Below are 26,444 nucleotides of genomic sequence, written 5' to 3' on the forward strand. Positions count from 1 at the left end.
TTCTCGTTTCAGTACTGGTTTGGCTATCTGCTATATGTAGATGAGTGTCCTGGGGTAAGTAAGTCTTATTTTCTGTGACACTCCTAGCTATGGTTGGGCACTTTGTTTATAAAGTTCTAAATATATGTATTCAAACATTTATTTGCCTTGACTCAGAATGTTCAACTTTCCTTATTTTTCAGACAGTCAGTTTCATATTTGGGATAATGCATTTTAATTTAACATTTTTTACCTTAAAATTTGACTTTTTCCCTGTGGGCTGTTAGGCTCGCGGGGGCTGAAAATGCTTCATTTTATTGCGTCATTCTTGGTGCAGACTTTTTTGGCGCAAAAATTCTATTTCCCTTTCCGGCGTCATACGTGTCGCCGGAAGTTGCGTCATTCTTTGACGTTATTTTGCGCCAAAAATGTCGGCGTTCCGGATGTGGCGTCATTTTTGGCGCCAAAAAGCATTTAGGCGCCAAATAATGTGGGCGTCTTATTTGGCGCGAAAAAATATGGGCGTCACTTTTGTCTCCACATTATTTAAGTCTCATTTTTTTTTTTGCTTCTGGTTGCTAGAAGCTTGTTCTTTGGCATTTTTTCCCATTCCTGAAACTGTCATTTAAGGAATTTGATCAATTTTGCTTTATATGTTGTTTTTTTCTTTTACATATTGCAAGATGTTCCACGTTGCAACTGAGTCAGAAGATACTTCAGGAAAATCACTGCACAATGCTGGAGCTACCAAGCTAAGTGTATCTGCTATAAACTTTTGGTATCTGTTTCTCCAGCTGTTATTTGTATTGCATGTCATGTCAAACTTATTAATGCAGATAAAATTTCCTTTAGTACTGTTACATTACCTGTTGCTGTTCCGTCAACATCTAATTTTCAGAGTGTTCCTGATAACATAAGAGATTTTATTTTTTAAATCCATTAAGAAGGCTATGTCTGTTATTTTTCCTTCTAGTATACATAAAAGTCTTTTAAAACTTCTCTTTTTTTCAGATGAATTTTTAAATGAACATCATCATTCTGATACTGATAATGGTTCTTCTGGTTCTGAGGTTTCTGTCTCAGAGGTTGATGCTGATAAATCTTTGTATTTGTTCAAGATGGAATTTATTCGTTCTTTACTTAAAGAAGTGTTATTTGCATTAGAAATAGAGGATTCTGGTCCTCTTGATACTAAATGTAAACGTTTAAATAAGGTTTTTAAATCTCCTGTAGCTATTCCAGAAGTGTTTTATCTCCCTGATGCTATTTCTGAAGTAATTTCCAGGGAATGGAATAATTTGGGTAATTTATTTACTCCTTCTAGACGTTTAAGCAAATTATATCCTGTGCCATCTGACAGATTAGAGTTTTTTGGGACAAAAATCCCTAAGGTTATGGGGCTGTCTCTACTCCTGCTAATGTACTACTATTCCTACGGCAGATAGTACTTCATTTAAGGATCCTTTAGATAGGAAAATTGATTCCTTTCTAAGAAAAGCTTACTTATGTTCAGGTAATCTTCTTAGACCTGCTATATTTTTAGGGGATGTTGCTGCAGCTTCAACTTTTTGGTTAGAAGCTTTAGCGCAACAAGTAACAGATCATAATTTTATAGCATTATTTTTATTCTATAACATGCTAATAATTTTATTGGTGATACCATCTTTTGATATCATTAGAGTTGATGTCAGGTATATGTCTCTAGCTATTTTAGCTAGAATAGCTTTATGGATTAAACTTGGAATGCTGACATGTCTTCTAAGTCAACTTTGCTTTCCCTTTCTTTCCAGGGTAAATAATCATTTTCGTTCCTTTCCTCACAAGGAACAAAAGCCTGATCCTTCATCCTCAGGAGCGGTATCAGTTTGGAAACTATTTCCAGTTTGGAATATATCCAAGCCTTATAGAAACCTATAGCCAGCTCCTAAGTACCTATGAAGGTGCGGCCCTTATTCCAGCTCAGCTGGTATGGGGCAGATTACGTTTTCTTCAAAGAAATTTGGATCAATTCCGTTCTTAATCTCTGGTTTCAGAAACATTGTTTCAGAAAGGTACAGAATTGGCTTCAAGTTAAGGCCTCCTGCTAAGAGATTCTTTTCTTTCCCGTGTCCCAGTTAACACAGCAAAGGCTCAGCATTTCTGAAATGTGTATCAGATCTAGAGTTGGCTGGAGTATTTATGCCAGTTCCAGTTCTGGAACAGGGGCTGGGGTCTTATTTTATCTCTTCATTGTACCAAAGAAGGTCAATTCCTTCAGACCAGTTCCGGATCTATCATTATTGAATCATTATGTTAGGATACCAACATTCAAGATGGTTACTGTAGGACTATCCTGCCTTTTGTTTAGCAAGGGCATTATATGTCTACAATAGATTTACAGGATGTGTATCTGCATATTCCGATTCATCCAGATCACTTTTAGTGTCTGAGATTCTCTTTTTAGACAAGCATTACCAGTTTTGTGGCTCTACCGTTTGGCTTAGCCTCAGTTCCAAGAATTTTTTTCAAAGGTTCTCGGTGCCCTTCTTTCTGTAATCAGAGAATAGGGTTTTGGTATTTCCTTATTTGGACGATATCTTGGTATTTGCTCAGTCTTCTCATTTTCGAAGAATCTCATACGAATCGACTTGTGTTGTTTCTTCAAGTTCATGGTTGGAGGATCAATTTACCAATCAGTTCATTGATTCCTCAGACAAGGGTAACCTTTTTAGGTTTCTAGATAAATTCAGTGTCTATGACTCTGTCCTTGTCAGACAAGAGAAGTTTAACATTGATATCAGCTTGTCAAAACCTTCAGTCACAATCATTCCCTTTGGTAGCCTTATGCATGGAAATGTTGGGTCTTAGGACTGCCGCATCAGATGCGATCTCCTTTGCTCGTTTTCACATGCGACCTCTTCAGCTCTGTATGCTGAACCAATGGTGCAGGGATTACTCAAAGATATCTCAATTAATATCTTTAAACCGATTTTACAACACTCTCTGACATGGTGGACAGATCACCATCGTTTAGTTCAGGGGGCTTCTTTGTTCTTCCGACCTGGACTATAATCTCAACAGATGCAAGTCTTACAGGTTGGGGAGCTGTGTGGGGGTATCTGACGGCACAAGGGGTTTGGGAATCTCAGGAGGTGAGATTTCCGATCAATATTTTTGAACTCCGTGCAATTTTCAGAGCTCTTCAGTCTTGGCCTCTTCTGAAGAGAGAGTTGTTCATTTGTTTTCAGATAGACAATGTCACAACTGTGGCATACATCAATCATCAAGGAGGGACTCACAGTCCTCTGGCTATGAAAGAAGTATCTCGAATTTTGGTTTGGGCGGAATCCAGCTCCTGTCTAATCTCTGCGGTTCATATCCCAGGTATGGACAATTGGAAAGCGGATTATCTCAGTCGTCAAACGTTGCATCCGGGCGAATGGTCTCTTCACCCAGAGGTATTTCTTCAGATTGTTCAAATGTAGGAACTTCCAGAAATAGATCTGATGGCTTCTCATCTAAACAAGAAACTTCCCAGGTATCTGTCCAGATCCCGGGATCCTCAGGTGGAGGCAGTGGATGCATTATCACTTCCTTGGAAGTATCATCCTCCCTATATCTTTCCGCCTCTAGTTCTTCTTCCAAGAGTAACCTCCAAGATTCTGAAGGAATGCTCGTTTGTTCTGCTGGTAGCTCCGGCATGGCCTTACAGGTTTTGGTATGCGGATCTTGTCCGGATGGCCTCTTGCCAACCGTGGACTCTTCCGTTAAGACCAGACCTTTTGTCTCAAGGTCCTTTTTTTCCATCAGGATCTGAAATCCTTAAATTTAAAGGTATGGCGATTGAACGCTTGATTCTTGGTCAAAGAGGTTTCTCTGACTCTGTGATTAATACTATGTTACAGGCTCGTACATCTGTATCCAGAGAGATATATTATAGAGTCTGGAAGACTTATATTTCTTGGTGTCTTTCTCATCATTTTTCTTGGCATTCTTTTAGAATACCGAGAATATTACAGTATTCTTCAGGATGGTTTGGATAAGGGTTTGTCCGCAAGTTCCTTGAAAGGTCAAATCTCTGCTCTTTCTGTTCTTTTTCACAGAAAGATTGCTATTCTTCCTGATATTCATTGTTTTGTACAAGCTTTGGTTCGTATAAAGCCTGTCATTAAGTCAATTTCTCCTCCTTGGAGTTTGAATTTGGTTCTGGGGGCTCTTCAAGCTCCTCCATTTGAACCTATGCATTCATTGGATATTAAATTACTTTCTTGGAAAGTTTTTTGTTCCTTTTGGCCATCTCTTCTGCCAGAAGAGTTTCTGAATTATCTGCTCTTTCTTGTGAGTCTCCTTTTCTGATTTTTCATCAGGATAAGGCGGTGTTGCGAACTTCTTTTGAATTTTTACCTAAAGTTGTGAATTCCAACAACATTAGTAGAGAAATTGTGGTTCCTTCATTATGTCCTAATCCTAAGAATTCTAAGGAGAAATCGTTGCATTCTTTGGATGTTGTTAGAGCTTTGAAATATTATGTTGAAGCTACGAAATCTTTTCGTAAGACTTCTAGTCTATTTGTTATTTTTTCCGGTTCTAGAAAAGGCCAGAAAGCTTCTGCCATTTCTTTGGCATCTTGGTTGAAATCTTTAATTCATCTTGCCTATGTTGAGTCGGGTAAAACTCCGCCTCAGAGAATTACAGCTCATTCTACTAGGTCAGTTTCTACTTCCTGGGCGTTTAGGAATGAAGCTTCGGTTGACCAGATCTGCAAAGCAGCGACTTGGTCCTCTTTGCATACTTTTACTAAATTCTACCATTTTGATGTATTTTCTTCTTCTGAAGCAGTTTTTGGTAGAAAAGTACTTCAGGCAGCGGTTTCAGTTTGAATCTTCTGCTTATGTTTTTCATTAAACTTTATTTTGGGTGTGGATTATTTTCAGCAGGAATTGGCTGTCTTTATTTTATCCCTCCCTCTCTAGTGACTCTTGTGTGGAAAGATCCACTTCTTGGGTAGTCATTATCCCATACGTCACTAGCTCATGGACTCTTGCTAATTACATGAAAGAAAACATAATTTATGTAAGAACTTACCTGATAAATTCATTTCTTTCATATTAGCAAGAGTCCATGAGGCCCGCCCTTTTTTTGTGGTGGTTATGATTTTGTATAAAGCACAATTATTCCAATTCCTTATTTTATATGCTTTAGCACTTTTTTCTTATCACCCCACTTCTTGGCTATTCGTTAAACTGAATTGTGGGTGTGGTGAGGGGTGTATTTATAGGCATTTTAAGGTTTGGGAAACTTTGCCCCTCCTGGTAGGAATGTATATCCCATACGTCACTAGCTCATGGACTCTTGCTAATATGAAAGAAATGAATTTATCAGGTAAGTTCTTACATAAATTATGTTTTTTTTTTGTGTATATATATGTATAGAATTGTCTACATGCTTTTGCTTGATGCAGGGCTGCAGGACATTGGTGGGCTAACACCAGCTTTTGATATGTTTTGTTAGTTAATAAAACTGTTAGACATTACCTCTCGTGTGCTGTTTCTTCTTTTCTTTGTAGGGGATTATTGTATGCCCTACCTTTCTCTCTCTTGTTTTTTTTACAAATTTGTAATCACTATTTAATAGTTCTTACCGTCCAATATCGCTAGGTGTTTCTGGAGCCCTACCCTGTTTTGGAAGGATGCAGATGTTAGAGTCTGTGAAAACATTCACAGAATGGGTATCTGTTCTTAAATATGTGACAGGGTCAGGGCTATATCTGGTGCAAGACGTTTATAGTACTCAATGGGTAGCCCGTCTAGTCCTGCTGCCTTGCCCAAAGATGTATTCTTGACAGCCGTCAGTTCATTCATGGAGTCTCGCTGTTCAGGTGTTACTCGAGGGAGCTTTACTTTCTCTCAAAATGGCTTTTTATATAGGTTATGGTAATAACCCCTAAATGCTTCCATTATGCAATTTATGGTCAGTAAACGTTTTTCACCTAGTCGCAGGGATATATAATTTGGGGGGGGGAATAAAGCTTCACCATATTCACCAGTAGTTTGCCTGTTTTTTTACCAAACCTATAAAATTTTCTTTGCACTCTAAACCCCTCATCCTGCAAAGCCAGATATGTATCTCTCTCCCATTTTCGTGAATAATATGTCTCTACTGCTTTTAGTCGGGTATGCTAGATACACTTTATAGGCGGTTAGCACCTAGTGAGCTAGGCGCTCTGATATTGCCTTTTTCTTTTTGTAATAGGCAACAATGAAGAAGGTGATCTCACCCCTCATCACAGCTATGGAAGCATGCCAGTATAGATTTATATAATTTCTGATAGGTTCATTAAAGGGACACTGAACAAAAATTTTTTCTTTTGTGCTTCAGATAGAGCATGCAATTTTAGCCCAGTTTCTAATTTACTCCTATTATCAAATTTTCTTCGGTCTCTTGGTATCTTTATTTGAAAAGCAAGAAGAATGTAGATGCCGGCCCATTTTTGGCGAACAACCTGGGTTGTCCTTGCTGATTGGACAGCACCAATAAACAAGTGCTGTCCAGGGTTCTGAACAAAAAATGGCTGGCTCCTTAGCTTAGATGCCTTCTTTTTCAAATAAAAGATAGCAAAAGAACAAAGACAATTTGATAATAGGAGTAAATTAGAAAGTTGCTTAAAATTGCATGCTCTATCTGAATTGTGAAAGAAAAAAATTGGGTTCAGTGTCCCTTTAAGATCAGCATAGTCCTTCCACTTAGTTTGAAGGTGTTGTGTAAAAGAAAACGGGGAAATCTCCAAACAGCCCTGTCTGGCCTATGTTAGTATCAACCACACAGTAGCATGGTCCAACAACAATCTGCGAAATTCCCATATCTAATATGTTATTTACTAAACATGAAACTAAACAAATGATCTATTCGGAATACTGTTTAATGTGTCTTTGACATACAGGAATAATCCCTCTCATCCGGGTTTCTCAGTCTCCATTCGTCTAGTAGATTAAATGTCTGCTTAAAGGTTTGAAGAAGTCTGGAGTCTGATTGTTGGAGTTACATGGTTGTGTCGGTTGGTTATAAGAAGAGGGATCTCGAAACCTGTCGTGGTGTATGTGGCGCTATAGTATAGTCCCCTCCAATATTTAAATGGGCGTCCGCTGCCGTAATTAACTGTGTCTGGAGTTTTGACCAAAATGGCTGTTTACTGCAGTTCTCAAAAGGGGATATTTTTAAAATAATAAATCTAACATTCTAATCAATAATACTCTGGTGAATATTATTTGGAAGGCCCTTCCTGAAAAGGGTTGCTACTCGTTTTTTTCTTCCCTGTGTCTGGCGTGTGGACTCAATAGCTGCCTTTACCTATTCAAAACACCACCTATACTGAAAATGTCAATACCGTAGTGCATATATAAAAAAAAACAAAGCTATCTAATAAAACATTATCCAAAAGAGAAGTATACTGGATCTTCATGCTGCAAACTAGGGCACCACAAGGCATGAACAAAAGATATGATGTCAATCTATACATTGAGTGAACAGGACACCCTTTCTCCATTCATCCAAGCTGTCTCTAGATCCCAAATCCCCTGACCAAAGATAGAAAATCTCAGAGTAGAGAAAAGAAAGAAACTAGAAGAAATAATTAAGAGACATATACATAAAAATACAAAATGTTCTTAGTATAAGTATAGTTAGATTTATCCCTCTTTCAATAATAGATTTATTATTATTTTTCCTTTAGCTTATCTATTGTAATAAAAAGAAAAAAACACATTTTTTTTTTATCATGCTTATCTAATAGTCCTAATTCCTTACCCCGCGTTGTTATTCACAACAGGTAAGGTAGCTAATATACACCAGTATTCCCCTATAGTATCATATAACAGAACTTCTTCCTTCAGTATTGGCAATACTCATTTTAGAGAAATTTTCCATCTACTGTTTATTTTTCATTTAACACCATTTGTGACACACAACTATGAGCCAAATATTATTAGGGGATTCCAGGTATATAGTAAAGTAAACATATACTTTCCTAGTGGCCTTACAGAAGTAATTCACAAATACAACTTATTAAAGCTTGTTACAAATGCTATTAGACCACAGAATGTTATTAATTATTAATCATTTTTATGCATGATGATGTTTGGAGTAGTACTGTAAGTCACATTAAAGGCTATTGTTAATTTTTGTTTCAGGTAGGCCACATATAATCCCTACAAGTTTAAATCTCCCTATAAAGGGCTTTGTCAAATTACGGGATTTTAAAATATGGCCTTACTGTTTAACTTCAATATGTGCTTACTCCTAAATGTGAAAATATAGAAACCAAAACCAAAGCAAATTATACAATAAGCACTTGGAGCAGGCATTCGCCTTTGTGACTTTATTCAGTACTACACCTACTGAGATATATATATATATATATGTTTGAAACATTATGTACAATCAAGATCTATTTTTAAAACCATTTAACCATTATGTATCTGTTCTTCCCAGTCTTCTGCTGCACAGGATCGATGTAAACATAGTAGTGAGTGACCATTAAACCTTACACCTGCTGGTAATTTCCTCACCTGAAGAGTAAAGGACTATACTTGTCCTGATAGGCCACTCACCCTTTTATATGGATCCTGAACAGCAGAGACCGATATCTCTGATGAAGCGCATGTGCTCATGCGCGAAACGCGTAAGATTGGAGCTTACCTTGCATCCAGAAAGCCTATCTTGCAATAAACCTTTTTCCTGACACTTGGACTCAGCTTTCCTTCTTCCTCATTTCGTATCTAAACAAATGGCAGCCACAGAAATAAACCTCCCGTGAGGGGTGGGAGAGAGCCCAGCACATTGGAAAATATATTCCTGTTTCAGCTGTGAATACAATGACATTTTTATCAGCTGCTTGTCTGAGTACACTGTCCCTTTAAAGCAGCCTTATTGAATAACTTGCCAGGCCTTCTCCTTTTTTTTTTTTTGGCTGTTACAGATTCCATGATTAACCGTTTATGTTTATAATTCCAGAAAGCAAATCTGCAGTCTGGAAAAACTTATTGTTTTTCTATTCCAAAAAAAATCTTTTAGTGTTCATTATAATAGTTCCAATTATTTCCTTTATCTTTAGTTGGGTCAGGAAATATATATAAATATTTATTTTTTTTCTTATCCCAAACAGTGTAGTTAAAGAAAGCAAAAAAATGACAGCTAAGATGGCAAATCTTTTATTTATGTAGTCTACAATGTGACATCTGCTTTCTTCAAATCTGTGTATATGGCAGAGAGATCCTGAAAGCACATCTGAATCTGGGAGACAAGAAAAGAGATATTAGACACTCTCCCAAGAAGTTAAGTGAACATTCTGCCCAGTGAGAGAAAAAAAAGCAGGAAGAGGTACTAAATATTTAAGGGACATTGTACTCAAAAATGCTCTCCTCCTTTTAAGATTTCTCCAATGGTTCATTTTACCTGCTAGAGTGACTGCATCAAACATATTTACGACGCACTGTAATTCACATATCTTCACTATCTTTTTTGCCTCCGCCTGGGGGGTTCAAGTGAGGGTGAAGCCCCACTTGTAAACCTCATTCCTCAAGGTTCACTTGGGGTGGATGCCAGAGGATCGGTGGGATGCCTTCCTTAAACCCCCCTGGCAGGGGCAAAAAAACTTATGTAGATAGGGAATTACATTACATCGGGCTTTACCCACAGCCGCTTGGGTAATGTCAGGATTACCCGTAACACAATATAATTCCAGAGTACTGCCCGGGGTGCATTCAAAGAATACACATGTGAAGAAATAAAGGATGCACTCACCAGGTATTTCTTTGTTACCTTTTAATGTAACGTTTCGGGGTATTACCCCTACCTCAGACATACAAAATTATTTTGTATGTCTGACGAAGGGGGTAATACCCCGAAATGTTACATTAAAAGGTAACAAAGAAATAATATAAAATGAGGTCCATAGTTGCGTGACATGACTCCTTTGCTGCACAAGGTTCTGGCGCCGTCTGTGAAGCACGCTCTCAAGAGCGCAATGCTTCTAGCTCACGTTCGCATTGTGATTAACTTGTAATACCAGCACACATTATCGTGCGCTGGTATTACAAAGTGGAGCGCTAAGCAAGTGATATTTAGTGCTCCACTTGTAATCTGGCCAATAAAGTATAACTTTGAACTAACAGGAGGAGGATAGGGACTGGTCCCTGCAACACCTATGGCGGGCCTGTAACTAACTCCCATAAGGTGTTCTTCTGTCACTACCCATACTCCAAAGACATTCCCTCTGTCCAAACAATAGCTCTCTGAGGGGAAACTTGGCTTTAAATCGGTCTGAGAATCCTTCTCACAAACACCTGGAGCACCTCCCTTCTTCATCTTCCTCCACCAAAGACAAGACTGGTTTCCAGTAAGGTGTGTGTGTGTGTGTGTGGGGGGGGGGGGGTTAAGGGCTCTTTAAGTGTTGGGATCTTTGCCTCCTCTTAGTGGTCAGGAATATAATTCCCAGTAGTAATGGATTGTGGACTCTCACCACCTTTATGAAAGAAAAAACGTTATTTCAAATACAGAAATATATATGAAGAACCATTTCCCATATATTTAATACTAGAAGTAGAATAAGTCATTTCAAAACACATTAAGGAGAAACAAATTTACAGTGTCCCTTTAAGGACAGTGTCCCTTTAAGGAAATCTTACTATTTGTATCTACCTTTTCGAGCTGTGTTTCTGTGTCCTCCATCTGAACTTCCATCTTGACATGCATGCTTTTGGTAACAGTCTGGAAGAGATTCAGTGTTGCCATTCTAATGCGCCCCAGGCGTAGTGTATTCTCTGCTGACGTGTTCTGTATCTGTGCCCACTTTGACTCCTAAAAGGTAACATATACTTGTTGCTAAACCTAAAGTCAAGCACAGTTAATGATGCACTCTTATCTCATCAGAAAATGCACTAAATTACTGTTTAAAAAGGGGAATAAAAGTGATGTAAAAAACAAATGCAGTTTTAACAAAAACATTATGGGCCCCATGTATCAAGTGGCGTACAGACAAGCTTGAGAAGTTGTCCGCACGCCTTTGCTACAAACGAGCAGCGGATCTGCATCAATACATACTACGATGAGTTAGTAATGCCCGCCCGTGGCGCAAGAAAAGGATCTGTCAATCATCCCTGATTTCTGCTTCTTTAATTGCGGGAAGAAGGCTCACATATGCAAGCCTGCCCAGGAGGGCTCTAGAGCAGCTTACACTGCTTTGTACATGGAGCCCTATGTACTTAGTTGAAATAAATTGCTAATGATCTTGAAAAATCCCACATAGCTTCAATAGCAAATAATACATACTATAATAACCCTAAATAGAATGTCCTGAAAGGCATTTTAAATCCCTAGAGATGTGGTAGCTTACTCTTTGCAGTCGGTTTATCTTAAAAGAATACTAAATATATTTCACATACCTTCCTCTCATACTGGATGCTGTTATTTTGGAACCTAAGTTACACTGCAGGTATCTGAAGGCGAGATGCTGCACATGTGCAAACACATAAGCGCTGTAAGGCAGCGAAAACAGAATTTATGCTTACCTGATAAATTTCTTTATCTTGTGATGCATCGAGTCCACGGATTCATCCATACTTGTGGGATATTCTCCTTCCCAACAGGAAGTGGCAGAGAGAGCACCCACAGCAGAGCTGTCTATATAGCTCCTCCCCTAGCTCCACCCCCAGTCATTCGACCGAAGGCTAGGAAGAAAAAGGAGAAACTATAGGGTGCAGTGGTGACTGAAGTTTTTTAAATAAAAATATACTACCTGTCTTAAATAGACAGGGCGGGCCGTGGACTCGATACATCACAAGAGAAAAAAATTTATCAGGAAAGCATAAATTCTGTTTTCTCTTGTAAGATATATCGAGTCCACGGATTCATCCATACTTGTGGGATACCAATACTAAAGCTTTAGGACACAGATGAAGGGAGGGACAAGACAGGTTCCTTAAAACAGAAGGCACCACTGCTTGTAGAACCTTTCTCCCAAAAATAGCCTCTGAAGAAGCAAAAGTATCGAATTTGTAAAATTTGGAAAAAGTATGAAGCGAAGACCAAGTCGCCACCTTACAAATCTGTTCAACAGAAGCCTCATTTTTAAAAGCCCACGTGGAAGCCACTGCTCTAGTAAAATGAGCAGTAATTCTTTCAGGAGGCTGCTGGCCAGCAGTCTCATAAGCCATACGGATGATGCTTTTCAGTCAAAAAGAAAGAGAGGTAGCCGTAGCCTTTTGACCTCTCCGCTTACCAGAATAGACAACAAACAATGAAGATGTTTGACGGAAATCTTTGGTTGCTTGTAAGTAGAACTTTAAAGCACGAACCACATCAAGATTGTGCAACAGACATTCCTTCTTTGAAGAAGGATTAGGACACAGCGAAGGAACAACAATTTCCTGATTGATATTCCTATTAGAAACAACCTTAGGAAGGAATCCAGGTTTGGTACGTAAAACCACCTTATCTGCATGGAAAATAAGATAAGGTGAGTCACACTGTAAAGCAGATAACCCAGAAACTCTTCGAACCGAAGAGATAGCTACTAAAAACAAAACTTTCAAAGATAGAAGCTTAATATCTATGGAATGCATAGGTTCAAACGGAAACCCCTTGAAGAACTTTAAGAACCAAGTTTAGGCTCCATGGCTAAACGCTTGAACGTCTGGGACATCTGCCAGACGTTTGTGTAAAAGAATAGACAAAGCAGATATTTGTCCCTTTAAGGAACTAGCTGATAATCCCTTCTCCAATCCTTCTTGGAGAAAGGACAAAATTCTAGGAATCCTAATCTTACTCCATGAGTAACCCTTGGATTCACACCAACAAACATATTTGCGCCAAATCTTATGGTAGATAAGGCGCCACTGCTATACGCCGCGGTCTTAGAACCACCAAAAGGGACCCTAGCACCTTTGTGAAAATTCTGGGAGCCGTGCCCAACCCGAAGGGAAGGGCCACAAACTGGTAATCACATCGTGAAGTGAACCGCAACCATGACAAATATGCTAAGCCGGAAACCCTGAATAATTGAAGGGGATAGTTCACCTGGAGTGCCGTAGCCAGTAGCGGTGGATCAAACCGCAAGTGAATACACAAAAGGAAGAAATAGGCAGGCACTGCTTCAATCCGTGAAATGTAAAAACATAAGTGATGCTTTATTGTAGTTCATAAAAAACAACAACACATGCAGACAGGCAGTAAGGAGACTAAAAGTCTAACATGTTTCGCGCCTCCAAGTGCGCTTACTCATAGACTGACGTCTGTGTCTATACTCTAACTCTTTATAGGCCCAGGAGGCAACAAATATTAAACCACCTCAGGTCCTAACAGAGGAAAAAACAGAGTAAAAACAATATCCTATGTGACACTTAAAAATACTGACATATTAAATGAGGGTATGTTTCTTCCATTATGATAAATTCTATAAGATTTTTATAAGATTTTGTTAAATTTCGTAAAATGTTGTCTTTGCACTGTCAAATCTAAATTCAAATTCTAATTTATATAAGTACTCAGTTACGTTTTAGGACGTTTATTTCTGTGCATGTTTTCTTAAGTCATCTAGCAGTTAACAGAAAGTGTCACATAGGATATTGTTTTTACTCTGTTTTTTCCTCTGTTTGGACCTGAGGGGGTTAATATTTGTTGCCTCCTGGGCCTATAAAGAGTTAGAGTATAGACACAGACGTCAGTCTATTTACATTTCACGGATTGAAGCAGTGCCTGCCTATTTCTTCCTTTTGTGTATCCACAAACTGGTAATGCCTGTCCAGAAAGGCGAATCTGAGGAATTGATGATGATCTCTGAATAGGGATATGTAGATACGCATCCTTTAAGTCCACTGTAGTCATATATTGACCCTCCTGGATCAGAGGAAGAATATTCCGAATAGTCTCCATCTTGAAAGATGGTACTCTGAAGAATTTGTTTAGAATTTTGAGATCCAAGATTGGTCTGAAAGTTCCCTCTTTTTTGGAAACCACAAACAGGTTGGAGTAAAAACCTAGCCCTTGTTCCGCTCTTGGAACTGGGCGAATCACTCCCATGGTATGTAGGTCTTCTACACAGCGTAAGAACGCCTCTCTCTTTGTCTGGTTTGCAGACAATTGAGAAATGTGAAATCTCCCCCTTGGGGGGGAGTCTTTGAAGTCCAGAAGATATCCTTGGGACACAATTTCTAAAGCCCAGGAATCGTGAACATCTCTTGCCCAAGCCTGAGCAAAGAGAGAGAGTCTGCCCCCTACTAGATCCGATCCCGGATCGGGGGGGCTACCCCTTCATGCTGTCTTAGAGGCGGCAGCAGGCTTCTTGGCCTGTTTACCTTTGTTCCAAGCCTGGTTAGGTCTCCAGACTGACTTGGATTGGACAGAATTCCCCTCTTGCTTTGCTGCAGGGGAAGCTGAAGCGGGACCACCCTTGAAGTTCCGAAAGGAACGAAAATTATTTTGTTTGGTCCTCATCTTATTTGTTTTATCCTGAGGGAGGGCATGGCCTTTCCCTCCAGTGATGTCTGAAATAATTTCTTTCAGTGCAGGCCCGAATAGGGTCTTTCCTTTGAAATGGATGTTCAACAATTTAGATTTTGATGACACATCATCAGACCAGGACTTAAGCCATAACGCCCTGCGTGCTAAAATGTCAAAACCTGAATTGCCGCTAATTTAGCCATTTGGAAAGCGGCATCTGTAATGAAAGAATTAGCCAACTTAAGGGCCTTAATTCTATCCATAATATCCTCTAATGGAGTCTCCACCTGGAGAGCCTCTTCTAGAGCATCAAACCAGAAAGCAGCTGCAGTAGTTACAGGAACAATGCATGCAATAGGTTGGAGAAGAAAACCTTGATGAACAAAAATTTTCTTTAGGAGACCCTCTAATTTTTTATCCATAGGATCTTTGAAAGCACAACTGTCTTCGATAGGTATATTTGTACGCTTAGCAAGAGTAGAAATAGCTCCCTCCACCTTAGGAATTGTCTGCCACGAGTCCTGTATGGTGTCAGATATGGGAAACATTTTCTTAAAAACAGGAGGGGGAGCGTACGAAATTACCTGGTCTATCCCACTCCTTAGTAACAATAGTCACAATATTGTTAGGGACTGGAAAAACATCAGTGTAAACAGGAACCTCTAAGTATCTGTCCATTTTACACAATTTCTCTGGGACCACTATAGGGTCACAATCGTCTAGAGTAGCTAATACCTCCTTGAGCAATAAGCGGAGGTGTTCAAGCTTAAATTTAAAGGCCGTCATATCAGAATCTGTCTGAGGGAGCGTCTTTCCTGAATCAGAAATCTCTCCCTCAGATAACAAATCCCTTACCCCTACTTCAGAAAATTGTGAGGGTATATCGGATACGGCTACTAAAGCGTCAGACGGCTCAGCATTTGTTCTTAACCCAGAGCGGTCACGCTTTCCTTGTAAACCAGGCAGTTTAGAGAAAACCTCTATGAGGGTTTTATTCATAACTGTGGCCATGTCTTGTAAAGTAAATGAATTAGACACACTAGAGGTACTTGGCGTCACTTGTGCGGGCGTTACTGGTTGTGACACTTGGGGAGAGCTAGATGCTAAACCCTCATTTCCTTCTAACTGAGAATCATCTATTGCAATATTTTTAAGTGCTAAAATATGCTGTTTATAATTTATAGACATATCAGTGCAAGTGGGACACATTCTAAGAGGGGGTTCCACAATGGCTTCTAAACACATAGAACAAGGATTTTCCTTGGTGTCAGACATGTTAAACAGGCTAGTAATGTAACAAGCAAGCTTGGAAAACACTTTAATCAAAGTAAATAACACTTTAAACAAAAACGGTACTGTGCCTTTAAGAGAAAAAAAGCTGCACAAACTCTGCAAAACAGTGTAAAAAAGCAGTAAACACAACGAAATTTTTACAGTAGCATCATAAAGCCTTAGTAACTTTGCACCACTATGCAAATAAACAATTAACCCCTTAATGTAAAAACCGGATTGAAAAAACTTCAAAACCGGTAAAATAACGTTCAGCACCTTGCCACAGCTCTGCTGTGGCGCCTACCTGCCCTTTAGGAACGATTTGTGGGGAAAAAACCTTTACAGCCCTCAAATACAGCAGGAATCTCTGGAGAAGTAGCTGGATGCTTCTGAGGTAAATTGTGTAAACTGTGCAACTGAAAATAGGCGCCTCCCACCTCACTCGATGTTATGGGGCCTAAAAAACACCATAGAGTGTTTCTTAAACTAGCCATGTGGGTTAATAACCCTTAAACAAGACACAAAGACCCCTTAAAATCCCTCAAAAAAACATTTTATTTGTAATTAAACCAAAACGTTTTTTCCTATTAGTGTCACCAGTAACTAGGAGCCCTTTATGCAAGCTTGGATTCCTCTTTTACTGAATACAGCTTACCTTTCCCTCATGAGGATATTGCCAGCCTTTTCTAGAAATAACACAGTCTGTCTAGAAAAAAATAGACTGAACATACCTTAATGCAGTTTAGCCTGCAAACTGTTCCCCCAACTGAAGTTTTCCTGTACTCTTCAGCCCTTGTGAGAACAGCAGTGGATCTTAGTTACAAAATGCTAAGATCATCATCCTCCTTGCAGAAATCTTCATCCCTTTTCTGCCAGAGAGTAAATAGTACACACCGGTACCATTTTAAAATAACAAACTTTTGCTTGAGAAAATAAAAACTAACATTTTTGTCACCACACTCACTTTGCCCTTCCTAGCAGTTAAGCAGGCAGAGAGAATGACTGGGGGGGGGTGGAGCTAGGGGAGGAGCTATATAGACAGCTCTGCTGAGGGGCTCTCTCTGCCACTTCCTGTTGGGAAGGAGAATATCCCACAAGTATGGATGAATCCGTGGACTCAATACATCTTACAAGAGAAAACTAGTTTTCAGCCTAGCGGCACCCAGGGCTACACAGAAGCAGGGAAATAACCTCAGTGCTATGCCTATAAAATTATAATAGGTATATAACTAGTTATATGATAGAAATAGCATGACACTAAAACCTCTCAAGCTTTGCTTCATGTTCAGTCCTAATTTCACATAACACCCTAAATTGAGGGTTTTAACCCTCCCCCCTCAGAGTGTTCAAATGCCTTGATTAGAATTATTAAGTGAGAGAGCATTTTTACTTGGAGATACAGGATTGGCAATTGAACACTTAATGAACAATGTCAATATGCCAACAAGAGTTTTTAGCTCTTGTTCTACAAAAGAAGTGCCACTCCCTTTGTAATACAAGACACACATACCAAGTGCAGAACCATAGTCCGCTTTCTTTCCAACTCTGATTGCAATTCTGATAACTGGTTGTTCTGCTCCAAAATCCGATTGTGCGTTTCCTCCTGGTAATGCAGGAAACGAGCCTTCTCACGCTCTATCTTTTCCTGGCTTTCTAGCTCGCGCTGCAGTAGTTTGTCCTGGGTGACCATCAGTGTGTTAAAGCGGTCTATCATCTCTTGCACCTCTTGGAACTAGAGCGAAGAAACAGAAGAGTTTAATGGCTAAGCATAAAATAGACAAGGACAGAATGCACTTATTACTTGGAGTCAAGGGAGATATGTATAGTTATAGAGTTCTCCATCTACATTACACTTTAGAGTGGTGGAATCTGCAATTAATATTACATATATTGATTTACAGGCTTATTTCCCTAATGCATTTTAGAAATAAAAGTAAACTCTACTGATGAAACATTGTAAGTACAACTGGTCATGGTGACATCTTACCTCATCTGTTCTCTGTAGCACCTTCTGCAGGTAGTTCTGGTAGATACTATTTCTTTCTTGCCGTTGTAGTGAAACCTCCTTTCGATGCTGCAGCCGTGCAATTTCCAACTGCAGCTGCAAAGCCTCTCTGTCTTTCTGTGCAGCCATCTGGCGCTCCTCATCCACCTTTTTAAGAGCTCTCTTCCGCTTTGAGTCATTCTCCTGTTGGGAAACCAAGGCGTGAAATTCAAAGAACAATAATTAGATGCTCTAATGTATAGTATTTTATTATAGCAGTATTGCTGGAACATAATTATACTTTTAAATCCTGTAAAGAGGTTTAATACATAATTAAAGTCAGCTCAGCCACTGAGCCAATCAGGGGCAGCATATGTACATGCCAGCCAATCACTGTGCCAGCAGTGCATTTTTTTTCCAGAGCTGGATTTACATATTCCTTTAATCCATTAGTAGGTGTTAAAAACAGTTTTGTTTAACCCCTTTGCTACTGGGACTTTCAGAGAACAACTTGCCCAAAATACCGGAGAATTTTTGCTATCCCTCCATTTAAACAGAAATAGAGCCTTGTTTTATTTTTAATTTACCTGTCAAAACTATATATATATTATTTTAAGTAGAGTAGTTAAGGTATTGACCTAGGCCACTGGTTTTCAAACCTGTCCTCGGGCCTCCCTAACAGGCCACATTGTAAGTATATCTGAACTGAAGCACAGGGTAAATAATAGTAAACATGGTTTTTTTTTTTTACCTGCTCTCATCCAAGGTAATCCAGAAAACCTGAACTGTTGGTGAGGCCTGAGAACAGCTTTAAAAACCAGTGATCTAGGCCCATTTTGGAATATTTCATGCCACCATTTCACCGCCAAATGCGATCATATGAAAAAAAAATTGTTAACTTTTTCACAAACTTCGGTCTCACTGAAATTATTTATATACCGCTTGTGCAATCATGGCACAAATTATTGTAAAAGCTTCTCTGGGATCCCCTTTGTTCAGAAATAGCAGAAATGGCTGTGCAACACACTTCTATTATTCCCGGCAGTTAAGGGGTTAATTAGGTAAGGTTAGTTTTAGCTTTAGTGTAGAGATTACCCTCTCACCTGACACCTCCCACCCCCTGTTCTTAGGTATATATTATTTTTTTCTGCAGTGCAGTGATCCTCCTCAACCCTCCCACCTCCCTGACCCCCCCACCAAATAGCTCTCTAACTAGAACATGCATGTGTCCTAAGTATTATAGGGCAGCAGTGTCAGCAACAATGTATAAAAGCTGGTGAGATTGTGTCCTAAAACGCACAACCTTTTATCCTCTACACAAAAACAAGTGTAGGACATCAAAGAGAGGTGCTTGTAGTATACTATATGCTGAAAGCAGAGTAATCCGATTTGTATTGGACATAGTATTTCATTTTTAAAAAGTCAGCATCCAGCTATCTTCAGTGTACCCAATGATATACGGTATTTCCTTTGTAGCCGACTACATTATTTAATAGGGAAGGCATCTCACAATTCGCAGGGACAGTCACTTTTTTATTTTTTTATTATAGAGAATTACGTCTTAGCATGCTAGAGCACACATTAGTATTCAGACAGGGATGACCTTCAAACTAGACCAATATGATTCCTCAAGGGCTTTGGTAGAGCAACAATTATTTAGAGGCAATGAAGGGTAGTTAAAGGGACATTTTACTGTAAAATTTATTGCGTTTTTGCTATTGGTGAAGGTTTATTCTTGCAATTGAAATAGCTTCAGTCAATTAAACTATCACCTAAGTATTGGCCTTTGTTTATAGGTCCAGATAAGATAAGCAGGTCTGCTGTTCCTAGTTATTTCAAATGCAAAAAGAAGAAGCGATATTCCATATATTACAAGTCATTGGTGTTCCTTTAAGAGAAGCAGAAAATGCTGCATGTTGCTGTAATAAGTTTGTGAAGCAGGGGTCACTGGGGAAGAAAATAGATAGAAAAAATACCATGGATTTTAGTGAGGTACGCAGTACAATTTAGTAAATACATGAGTATATAGGAATAGTAAATAAGTTGTTACTGGTGTTCCATCTGACACATCATCTTCATTATAATTTATGCTGTCAGATTAGATGTTTGGATATAACATCTACTAATAATAATGAAAGAATCTGGTCAAAATAATGAAGCAAAAAGTGTCCAAACCAGGAATAGGCTAAAGAAGAGGTGTCCCTCTACTTACTAAACCTGATGGACTCAACTATGTTTAAGCAAGGAGTTTTTTTTAAAAAAGAACTCTGCATGTTCGTGTTCCTTAAGGGTTGGACACCTCCAGAATAAAGCAATGCAACTTCTCACATTCATGCATACACTATACCTTAAGAAACTTATCAAATTTGAACAGGGAATCTTTCAGCTTTTCTTCCTTGTGTTCTAGCTCTGCACGGCGCTGCTGCAGACTTTCCTTCTTCATCTGGAATTCCTGTAGTAGACAGAATAAGCTGTATTATGACAAGATTATTTATGCTTACCCTCTACCGGTGCCCTTAGGGACCCCTCACTGACAGGTCAAATAAGTAATTACAATTAAAAGGGGCGATAAATGTTATGCAAAATAAAAAAACATTTAAATACAGACGTTGAAAAAAATCTAAGCTTGGCTATTAGCTAAAAGATTAAGGGCTAGATTACAAGTGGAGTGCAAAATATTTATTTTGCGAAAGCGATATTTGCGCTCCACATAGTAAATACCAGTACACGCAAATGTGCGCTGGTGTTACAAGTGAGATGCAATGCAAGCGCGCTTCCATAGGCTCCAATGGGAGCCCATGCCATCAGACTTGGCATGAGAACCTAGCGCATCGAAGGGGGTAAGTCGCCCAGCAATGGGCAGCAGATTTTAAATATTTATGTATATGCTTATATACATATACAGTATATTTATGTTTTTATATGTGTGTATACACATAAATATATATGTATATAAGCATATACATATATATATTTACAGGGAACACATATTTCCCCAAAGACCGCAATGTAAAGGCACTTTTGCCATTTTAGTTTCTAACACCATACACCTGCCAACGTGAACCCCTTATAACTGCTTCAATCGCAATCACAATTTACGCTAGAATCATTACTGCTATCTTAGAGCTGTGGTTAACTGGTTCACAAAATTAAAGTGTCACAAAATACATCAAAAATACAATACAAAGTACAGTTACACACATAACACTGACTAATAAAAAAAAACAGGCAAAGGACTTTAACATTGAGATACATACATATACAAGTGAGTATATATATTACACACACATACATACACACGTGTGTATATTTGTATACATATTTATTTACGTGTATATATGTATTTACAGACAAACACACACACCTATAAATATGTGTCGAGGTGTTAGGGTTTTTTTCCATTGACTTCTATGAGGGAATAAGTTATTGTTTGCACAACAGTCTAATAGTGCTAGAAATAAGCTGTTTGCACTCGTCGGGTTAGTGCAAGAGCGAAAACTTAACTTTCAACTCATAATACCAGCGTTATCCAACGAGCGCAAAAAGCTTAACTCCTGCACAATTAACGCTCCACTTAAAAAATTAACCAGACATCTGATCTCTGGTTAATTTTTGGATCGGTAATTGCTATCGTCAGCACTTTTGGATCTCTGTTATTGAAGAGGTAGAAAAAAAATCTTTAATACCGTTTATCTTTTAGAAACATTGATTTGGCTATTAAATAAACCATCAAAAATGAAATATATAAACCAGATTGTAAATTATTTCCTATAATGGTAAATGGTGTTAAAGCATTGAACGCAACAAATTAGAAAAATAAAGACGCCCCAACATTGACAGTGTGGAAAAATAAAGTCTCTGATTTATTAGACTTAAGTCAGATGGATTTAATGAGGCAGGTGATTGAGGGGTTGCGTTTTCTTAAAGTGACCATGCAGTCTTAATGGGACAGGAGGTCAAGTAGTCTTAAAGGGGATAGTGGGTATGGGTAAACAATCTTTAAATGACAGGGGGTAGTTCGTATTAATGTGGCAGGGAATAGGGAGACTGATTAGTTTTAAACTGATAAGGGTTATATAGACAAAGATGAACTTAAAAAAAATATATTATTTTTTTAAAATGACTGTCATTAGTATTAAAGTGCCATAAAACAGGTTGAGATCTGTGCATATCCTAAAAGGGCTAATTAAGTAAACATAGTTTGCATTAAAAAATGTTTGAAAGTTGGGAAGTATTTTAAAATCATTTGCAAAAATAAGCAAAAATAATAGCCATGCTGTCTGGACACTGTGCTCCACCCCTCTTAACAGTGTTTAGACACAAGCATTGTATTTCAACTGAGTTCACAGCCTCTAGGCATGCTCCAGCAGATGATCCCTATTTATTTGTGCATTTTACCAAAACAACAATGGATATAGCTACAGCCATAAAAGGAATTGTGTGGGGGGAGTTAGAGCTGTACAATTCAGAAACTTAAAAGAAAGGGTTAATGGCGAGGCACTGCAGTATAAATTTACAGGTAAAGTAATTAACGCACGCAGAGAGGAGCCAACTCCCCCCCAGGCAACGAGCATACAGGTCGCGCCGCGTCCCTAGCAACGGCTAGAGCGGTGCAACAGTAGTCTGTGCTTAGTGTCTAGCATGACATCATGTTGTTCAACAAACAGATGTTTGTAAATTAGACACTTAAATTGTGTCAAAGTTGGAGGGGCCTTGGAACACCATTAAATAAGGATACCTTGTCTATTAATTAGGGTAAAGAAAGTTAGTAGGGATGGAGCTTGCTCTTGATATTGGTCCAAATAAAAAAGTAAATGTTGACGATATCATATTGAATCTCCACCTTCAAGGTTATTCTAAGCCAGTATTGTAGACAACCCCAAAAGCTTTTAATCATTGGTCATTCATAGAAATAATGAGTCAGAGAAGGGTATTGACATTTAACACACTGGTTTAAGGAAGTCGGGTTCCACTTTTTTCGTCTACTAGGTGTGATATAATCCCTGTTGAAGTGCCAATGATAGTGTTGCCTTCTTAGCTTTTGTAAGGCTGTTTTTTAAGTCTTGAACTGTAATGTCACTGGTAGTGTCTAAGTGTACTTTCTGTAAGAGGTCAGTTTGGATATCCATAGTGTGTGCTCTAAGAAGTTCTTGATACAAATCTGATATTGAAAAACGACCCAGGACTAATGCCATACGCGATATAGTAAATGGAGCGGCGTTCCAGAAGTTTGGGTGATTTATTTCTTATTCTCTTATATAGTGTTGGAGTTGTAAATATGCGTAGAGGTGGTTATTGGGGAGGTTATATTTATCTTTCAGTTCTTGGAATGACCCGACGGTGTGCAACAGAGGATCCAGCACATCTGGAAGATAAGATAGCGTGTAGGGTGAGACCAGGGTCGGGTCATAGAAGTGGCATAATGGCATACACCATTATAGAGGTATATAAGATTGTTTTCCTTTTATGCTATAATTTTAAAAATGCTTTAAATGACTTACAAGTGCAAGAGTGCTCACTACCTTCTTATTTTTCCCCTCTCCTGCTTCCCCGCCGTCCACCCCCTGCAGACACCCTATTTACTCTCATCTTGTTTTTGTAAAGCCCCTTGTAGGGCTGTTCACTACACTTTATATTCTAGCTTAGATGAAAGCTAAACTCAATCTAGCAACCTGGAATGTTGGTGGTATTACATCACCTCAAAAACGGAAAAAAAAAAAAAATGACTCATTTAAATAGATATAAATTAAGATATAGTGTTTTTGCAGGAGACACATCTACGAGAAACTGAACTTATTAAACTTAAAACAGGTTAAATAGGAAGAAGTAATAGGAACCCCATGTAGGAACAGGAAAAAGGCTGTGGCACTCATTTTTAATACAAAATTGCAATATAACATTTTACTATGAATTAGATCAAGAAGAAAGATTTCTGATTATGCAAATCACGATAGAAGGTACGCTTTTCAATTTTTGTAACATCTATGCCCCAAATAAGGCAAATAAAACTTTCTGGGATAACCTGCAAAGAAAATTATTACACGTTTATTCAACAAAATTTGGTTATTGCAGGGGATTTTAATTTAACTGCATACCCAACTTTAGATAGGCTTAAACCCTCGTTGAACAAAAATAGCAATCTTAATGTTTTTATTAGATTGTTACATATTAAGGACATCTGTCGTATTCATAATCCGGACTTAAGACGCTTTACTTGTGAATCTCAATCACACCAAACAATGTCTAGAATAGATTATTTCTTGATTTCTGAAAATATGCTAGGTTTAGACAAGACAACAGATATTAAAGGAAATAGTTATTTCGGATCATGCAATTCTAACTTTATCTATCACATTAAGGAATTTTCAGGGACCCAATAATAATAGTCTCTTCTTCCCAAGGTATCTGTCAGACAATGTTAAATTTAAAGTTTGGTTGAAAATAAAATGGAAAGAATTTTTCTATGTAAATGCTTCTCCGTTAATACAAATCGAAACATTATGGGAATCCTTTAAGGCTGTAATTAGGGGCGAGATTAAAGCCTAATTATTCAAAAAAGGAAAAGTATAATGTGGGACTCCCAACTTGCCAACCATTTACGAAGTGCCTATAATACATATATCGGTGATCCTTCAACAAAATTCTGGGAGCTATATCAATTAGCTAAAAAGGGAAGCGAAATCTATTTTAATGCAAAAATCAGCTCAAGATGCACTTAGATCTAGTTTTTTTTTTTTTTACTATCGGCACGGAGGGAAAGCTGGGAAATTTTTGGCTAACCTCACTAAATAAAAAAAAAAGAAGTCTATGATAGAAGCCCTTAAGTCCCTGACAGGTAGACTCACTAAAAGTGACGATATTAATAACTTAGTTTCACGATATTTTCAAGACCTTTACTCCAAAGATAAAATAGATGATTTAATCAATAATTTTTGGCAGAATATACAAACTCCGAAACTATCAAGAGATCAACAAGAGGCGTTAAATGCCCTAATTACCCTAATTACTCTCAAGGAAGTAATATTCGCAATAAAGAGAGCAGCCCCTAATAAAGCTGCCAACTCGGACCAGATTCCTATAGAACTCTATACAATTTTGTCAGATGATATTGTTCAAACATTGGTTTCTCTCTATAATTATTATTCCGATGCTAAACCATGTTCTAGATATTTCACTCCATCACAAATAGTTCTTATCCTCAAAAAAGGTAAAGACAAAGAACAGATAACCTCATATAGGCTGATCTCACTACTTAATTGCGATTATAAAATCTTGATTATTATTGCTGAGCGGCTAAAACTATTCATTAGTCTCTTGATACATAAGGACCAGGTTGGCTTCATGTCAGGTAGGATTTCTACACAAAATTTACGGAAATTGCAATTGATTTTAAACTAATAGCTCCCCGAATGTCCGATGCTGTATTCATTTCAATTGATGCAGAGAAGGCCTTCAACTCCATTTCCTGGGACCACCTGTTTACAGCTCTTCCCAGGTTTGGAGTCGAGGGGGCATTTCTTGAGTTTGTACAGCTAATTTATAAATCTTCAAACTCATCCGTTCTGGTTAATGGCACTCCCGCCCCATATTTCCCATTACATAAAGGCTCTAGACAGGGCTGCCCCCTGTCTCCTTACCTCGGCTTTAGAACCGCTTGTAATTTACATAAGGAAAGAGATTGAAGGGATCAAATTGGGGCATAGGAATATCACTATGCTACTGTATGCTGATGACTTATTAGTGCTGATAGCCAATACTGCTAGGAACATCCCATTACTAATACAAATCCTCCAAGAATTTAGTGCATTTTCAGGATATAAAGTTAACACTCTTTAATCAGAATTTTTTTGGCTACACAAAGTCATAACAGCAGCACCACTTTAAAGAGGCTAAATCAAATTTTGTTTATCTGGGTATTAAACTCTCCAAAGACAGTAATGAATGGTACGATCTTAACTGTTCAACAATACTTCCCAAAATTAAACAGGACCTAGATACCTGGTCGAAATTTTATTTAACATTGTCTGGTAAAATTAATTTAACTAAGATGGTGATTTTACCCAAACTTCTTTATTTGATGCAAAATCTCCCAGTTATAATAAAACAGAAAGATATAATAATTCTTAATCAATTATTTATACAATTCATAAAAAGGAAGGCCATCGCTCTTAACAAACTCGTGCTTTCTAGACAACATGGGGGACTGGCATTCCCAGATATTGAGATTTATAATCTAGTAAGTATTTCAAAAATCGCAATTGAGTGGTTAACAGCAGCAGATCATATTGCAGATCTTGCCTTGGAAGAAACCTTAATCAGGCCGTATTCCCTGAAAGCCTTATTACATTGTAACTCACAAATGGCCAATCAAAATAAAACAGTTTTCAGGTATTTATAGTATAATTAGAGCTTGGCAGAAACTTAAAAAAAAAAAAAAATCATATCAATTTTAAATATTCAAAATATTTAACAATAACAGGCAATCCTAACTTCCCCTCTGCTTTGAATTCACGAATCTTTAACATCTGGGCACAGAAGGGATTACTATATTTGGATAAGCTAAGAGAAAAGAGATCCGGGGCATGTAGATCATTGCAGGATTTATCTAAAGAATTTGAGATATTGAATAAGGATTTCTTCCCTTTCTTTCAGGTTCGCCATTTTCTGAAGGAATTTTTATGTGAGCCTGCAGAAGAATCTCCATGGAGTATCCTTCAGCCGTCTATCAATTTTTTAA

The 26,444-nt window shown here is 38.2% G+C and overlaps 1 protein-coding gene across 1 annotated transcript in view; it reads right to left on the reverse strand.

Moving 5' to 3' along the window:
- Positions 1–9,141: 9,141 nt before the first annotated feature.
- Positions 9,142–26,444, reverse strand: part of CFAP73 (cilia and flagella associated protein 73) — a 52,830-nt gene continuing 35,527 nt past the window's right edge. Inside the window, exons 3-7 of the mRNA XM_053700554.1 lie at positions 20,055–20,159; positions 17,711–17,911; positions 17,234–17,455; positions 10,654–10,812; positions 9,142–9,246 (exon numbers count right to left, since the gene is read on the reverse strand). Coding sequence (XP_053556529.1) covers positions 9,178–9,246; positions 10,654–10,812; positions 17,234–17,455; positions 17,711–17,911; positions 20,055–20,159 — 756 coding nt within the window. The 3' untranslated portion in view covers positions 9,142–9,177. The remainder of the gene's footprint in view (positions 9,247–10,653; positions 10,813–17,233; positions 17,456–17,710; positions 17,912–20,054; positions 20,160–26,444) is intronic.

The sequence above is a fragment of the Bombina bombina genome, chromosome 2, assembly GCF_027579735.1.
Source record: "Bombina bombina isolate aBomBom1 chromosome 2, aBomBom1.pri, whole genome shotgun sequence".
NCBI lineage: Eukaryota > Metazoa > Chordata > Amphibia > Anura > Bombinatoridae > Bombina > Bombina bombina.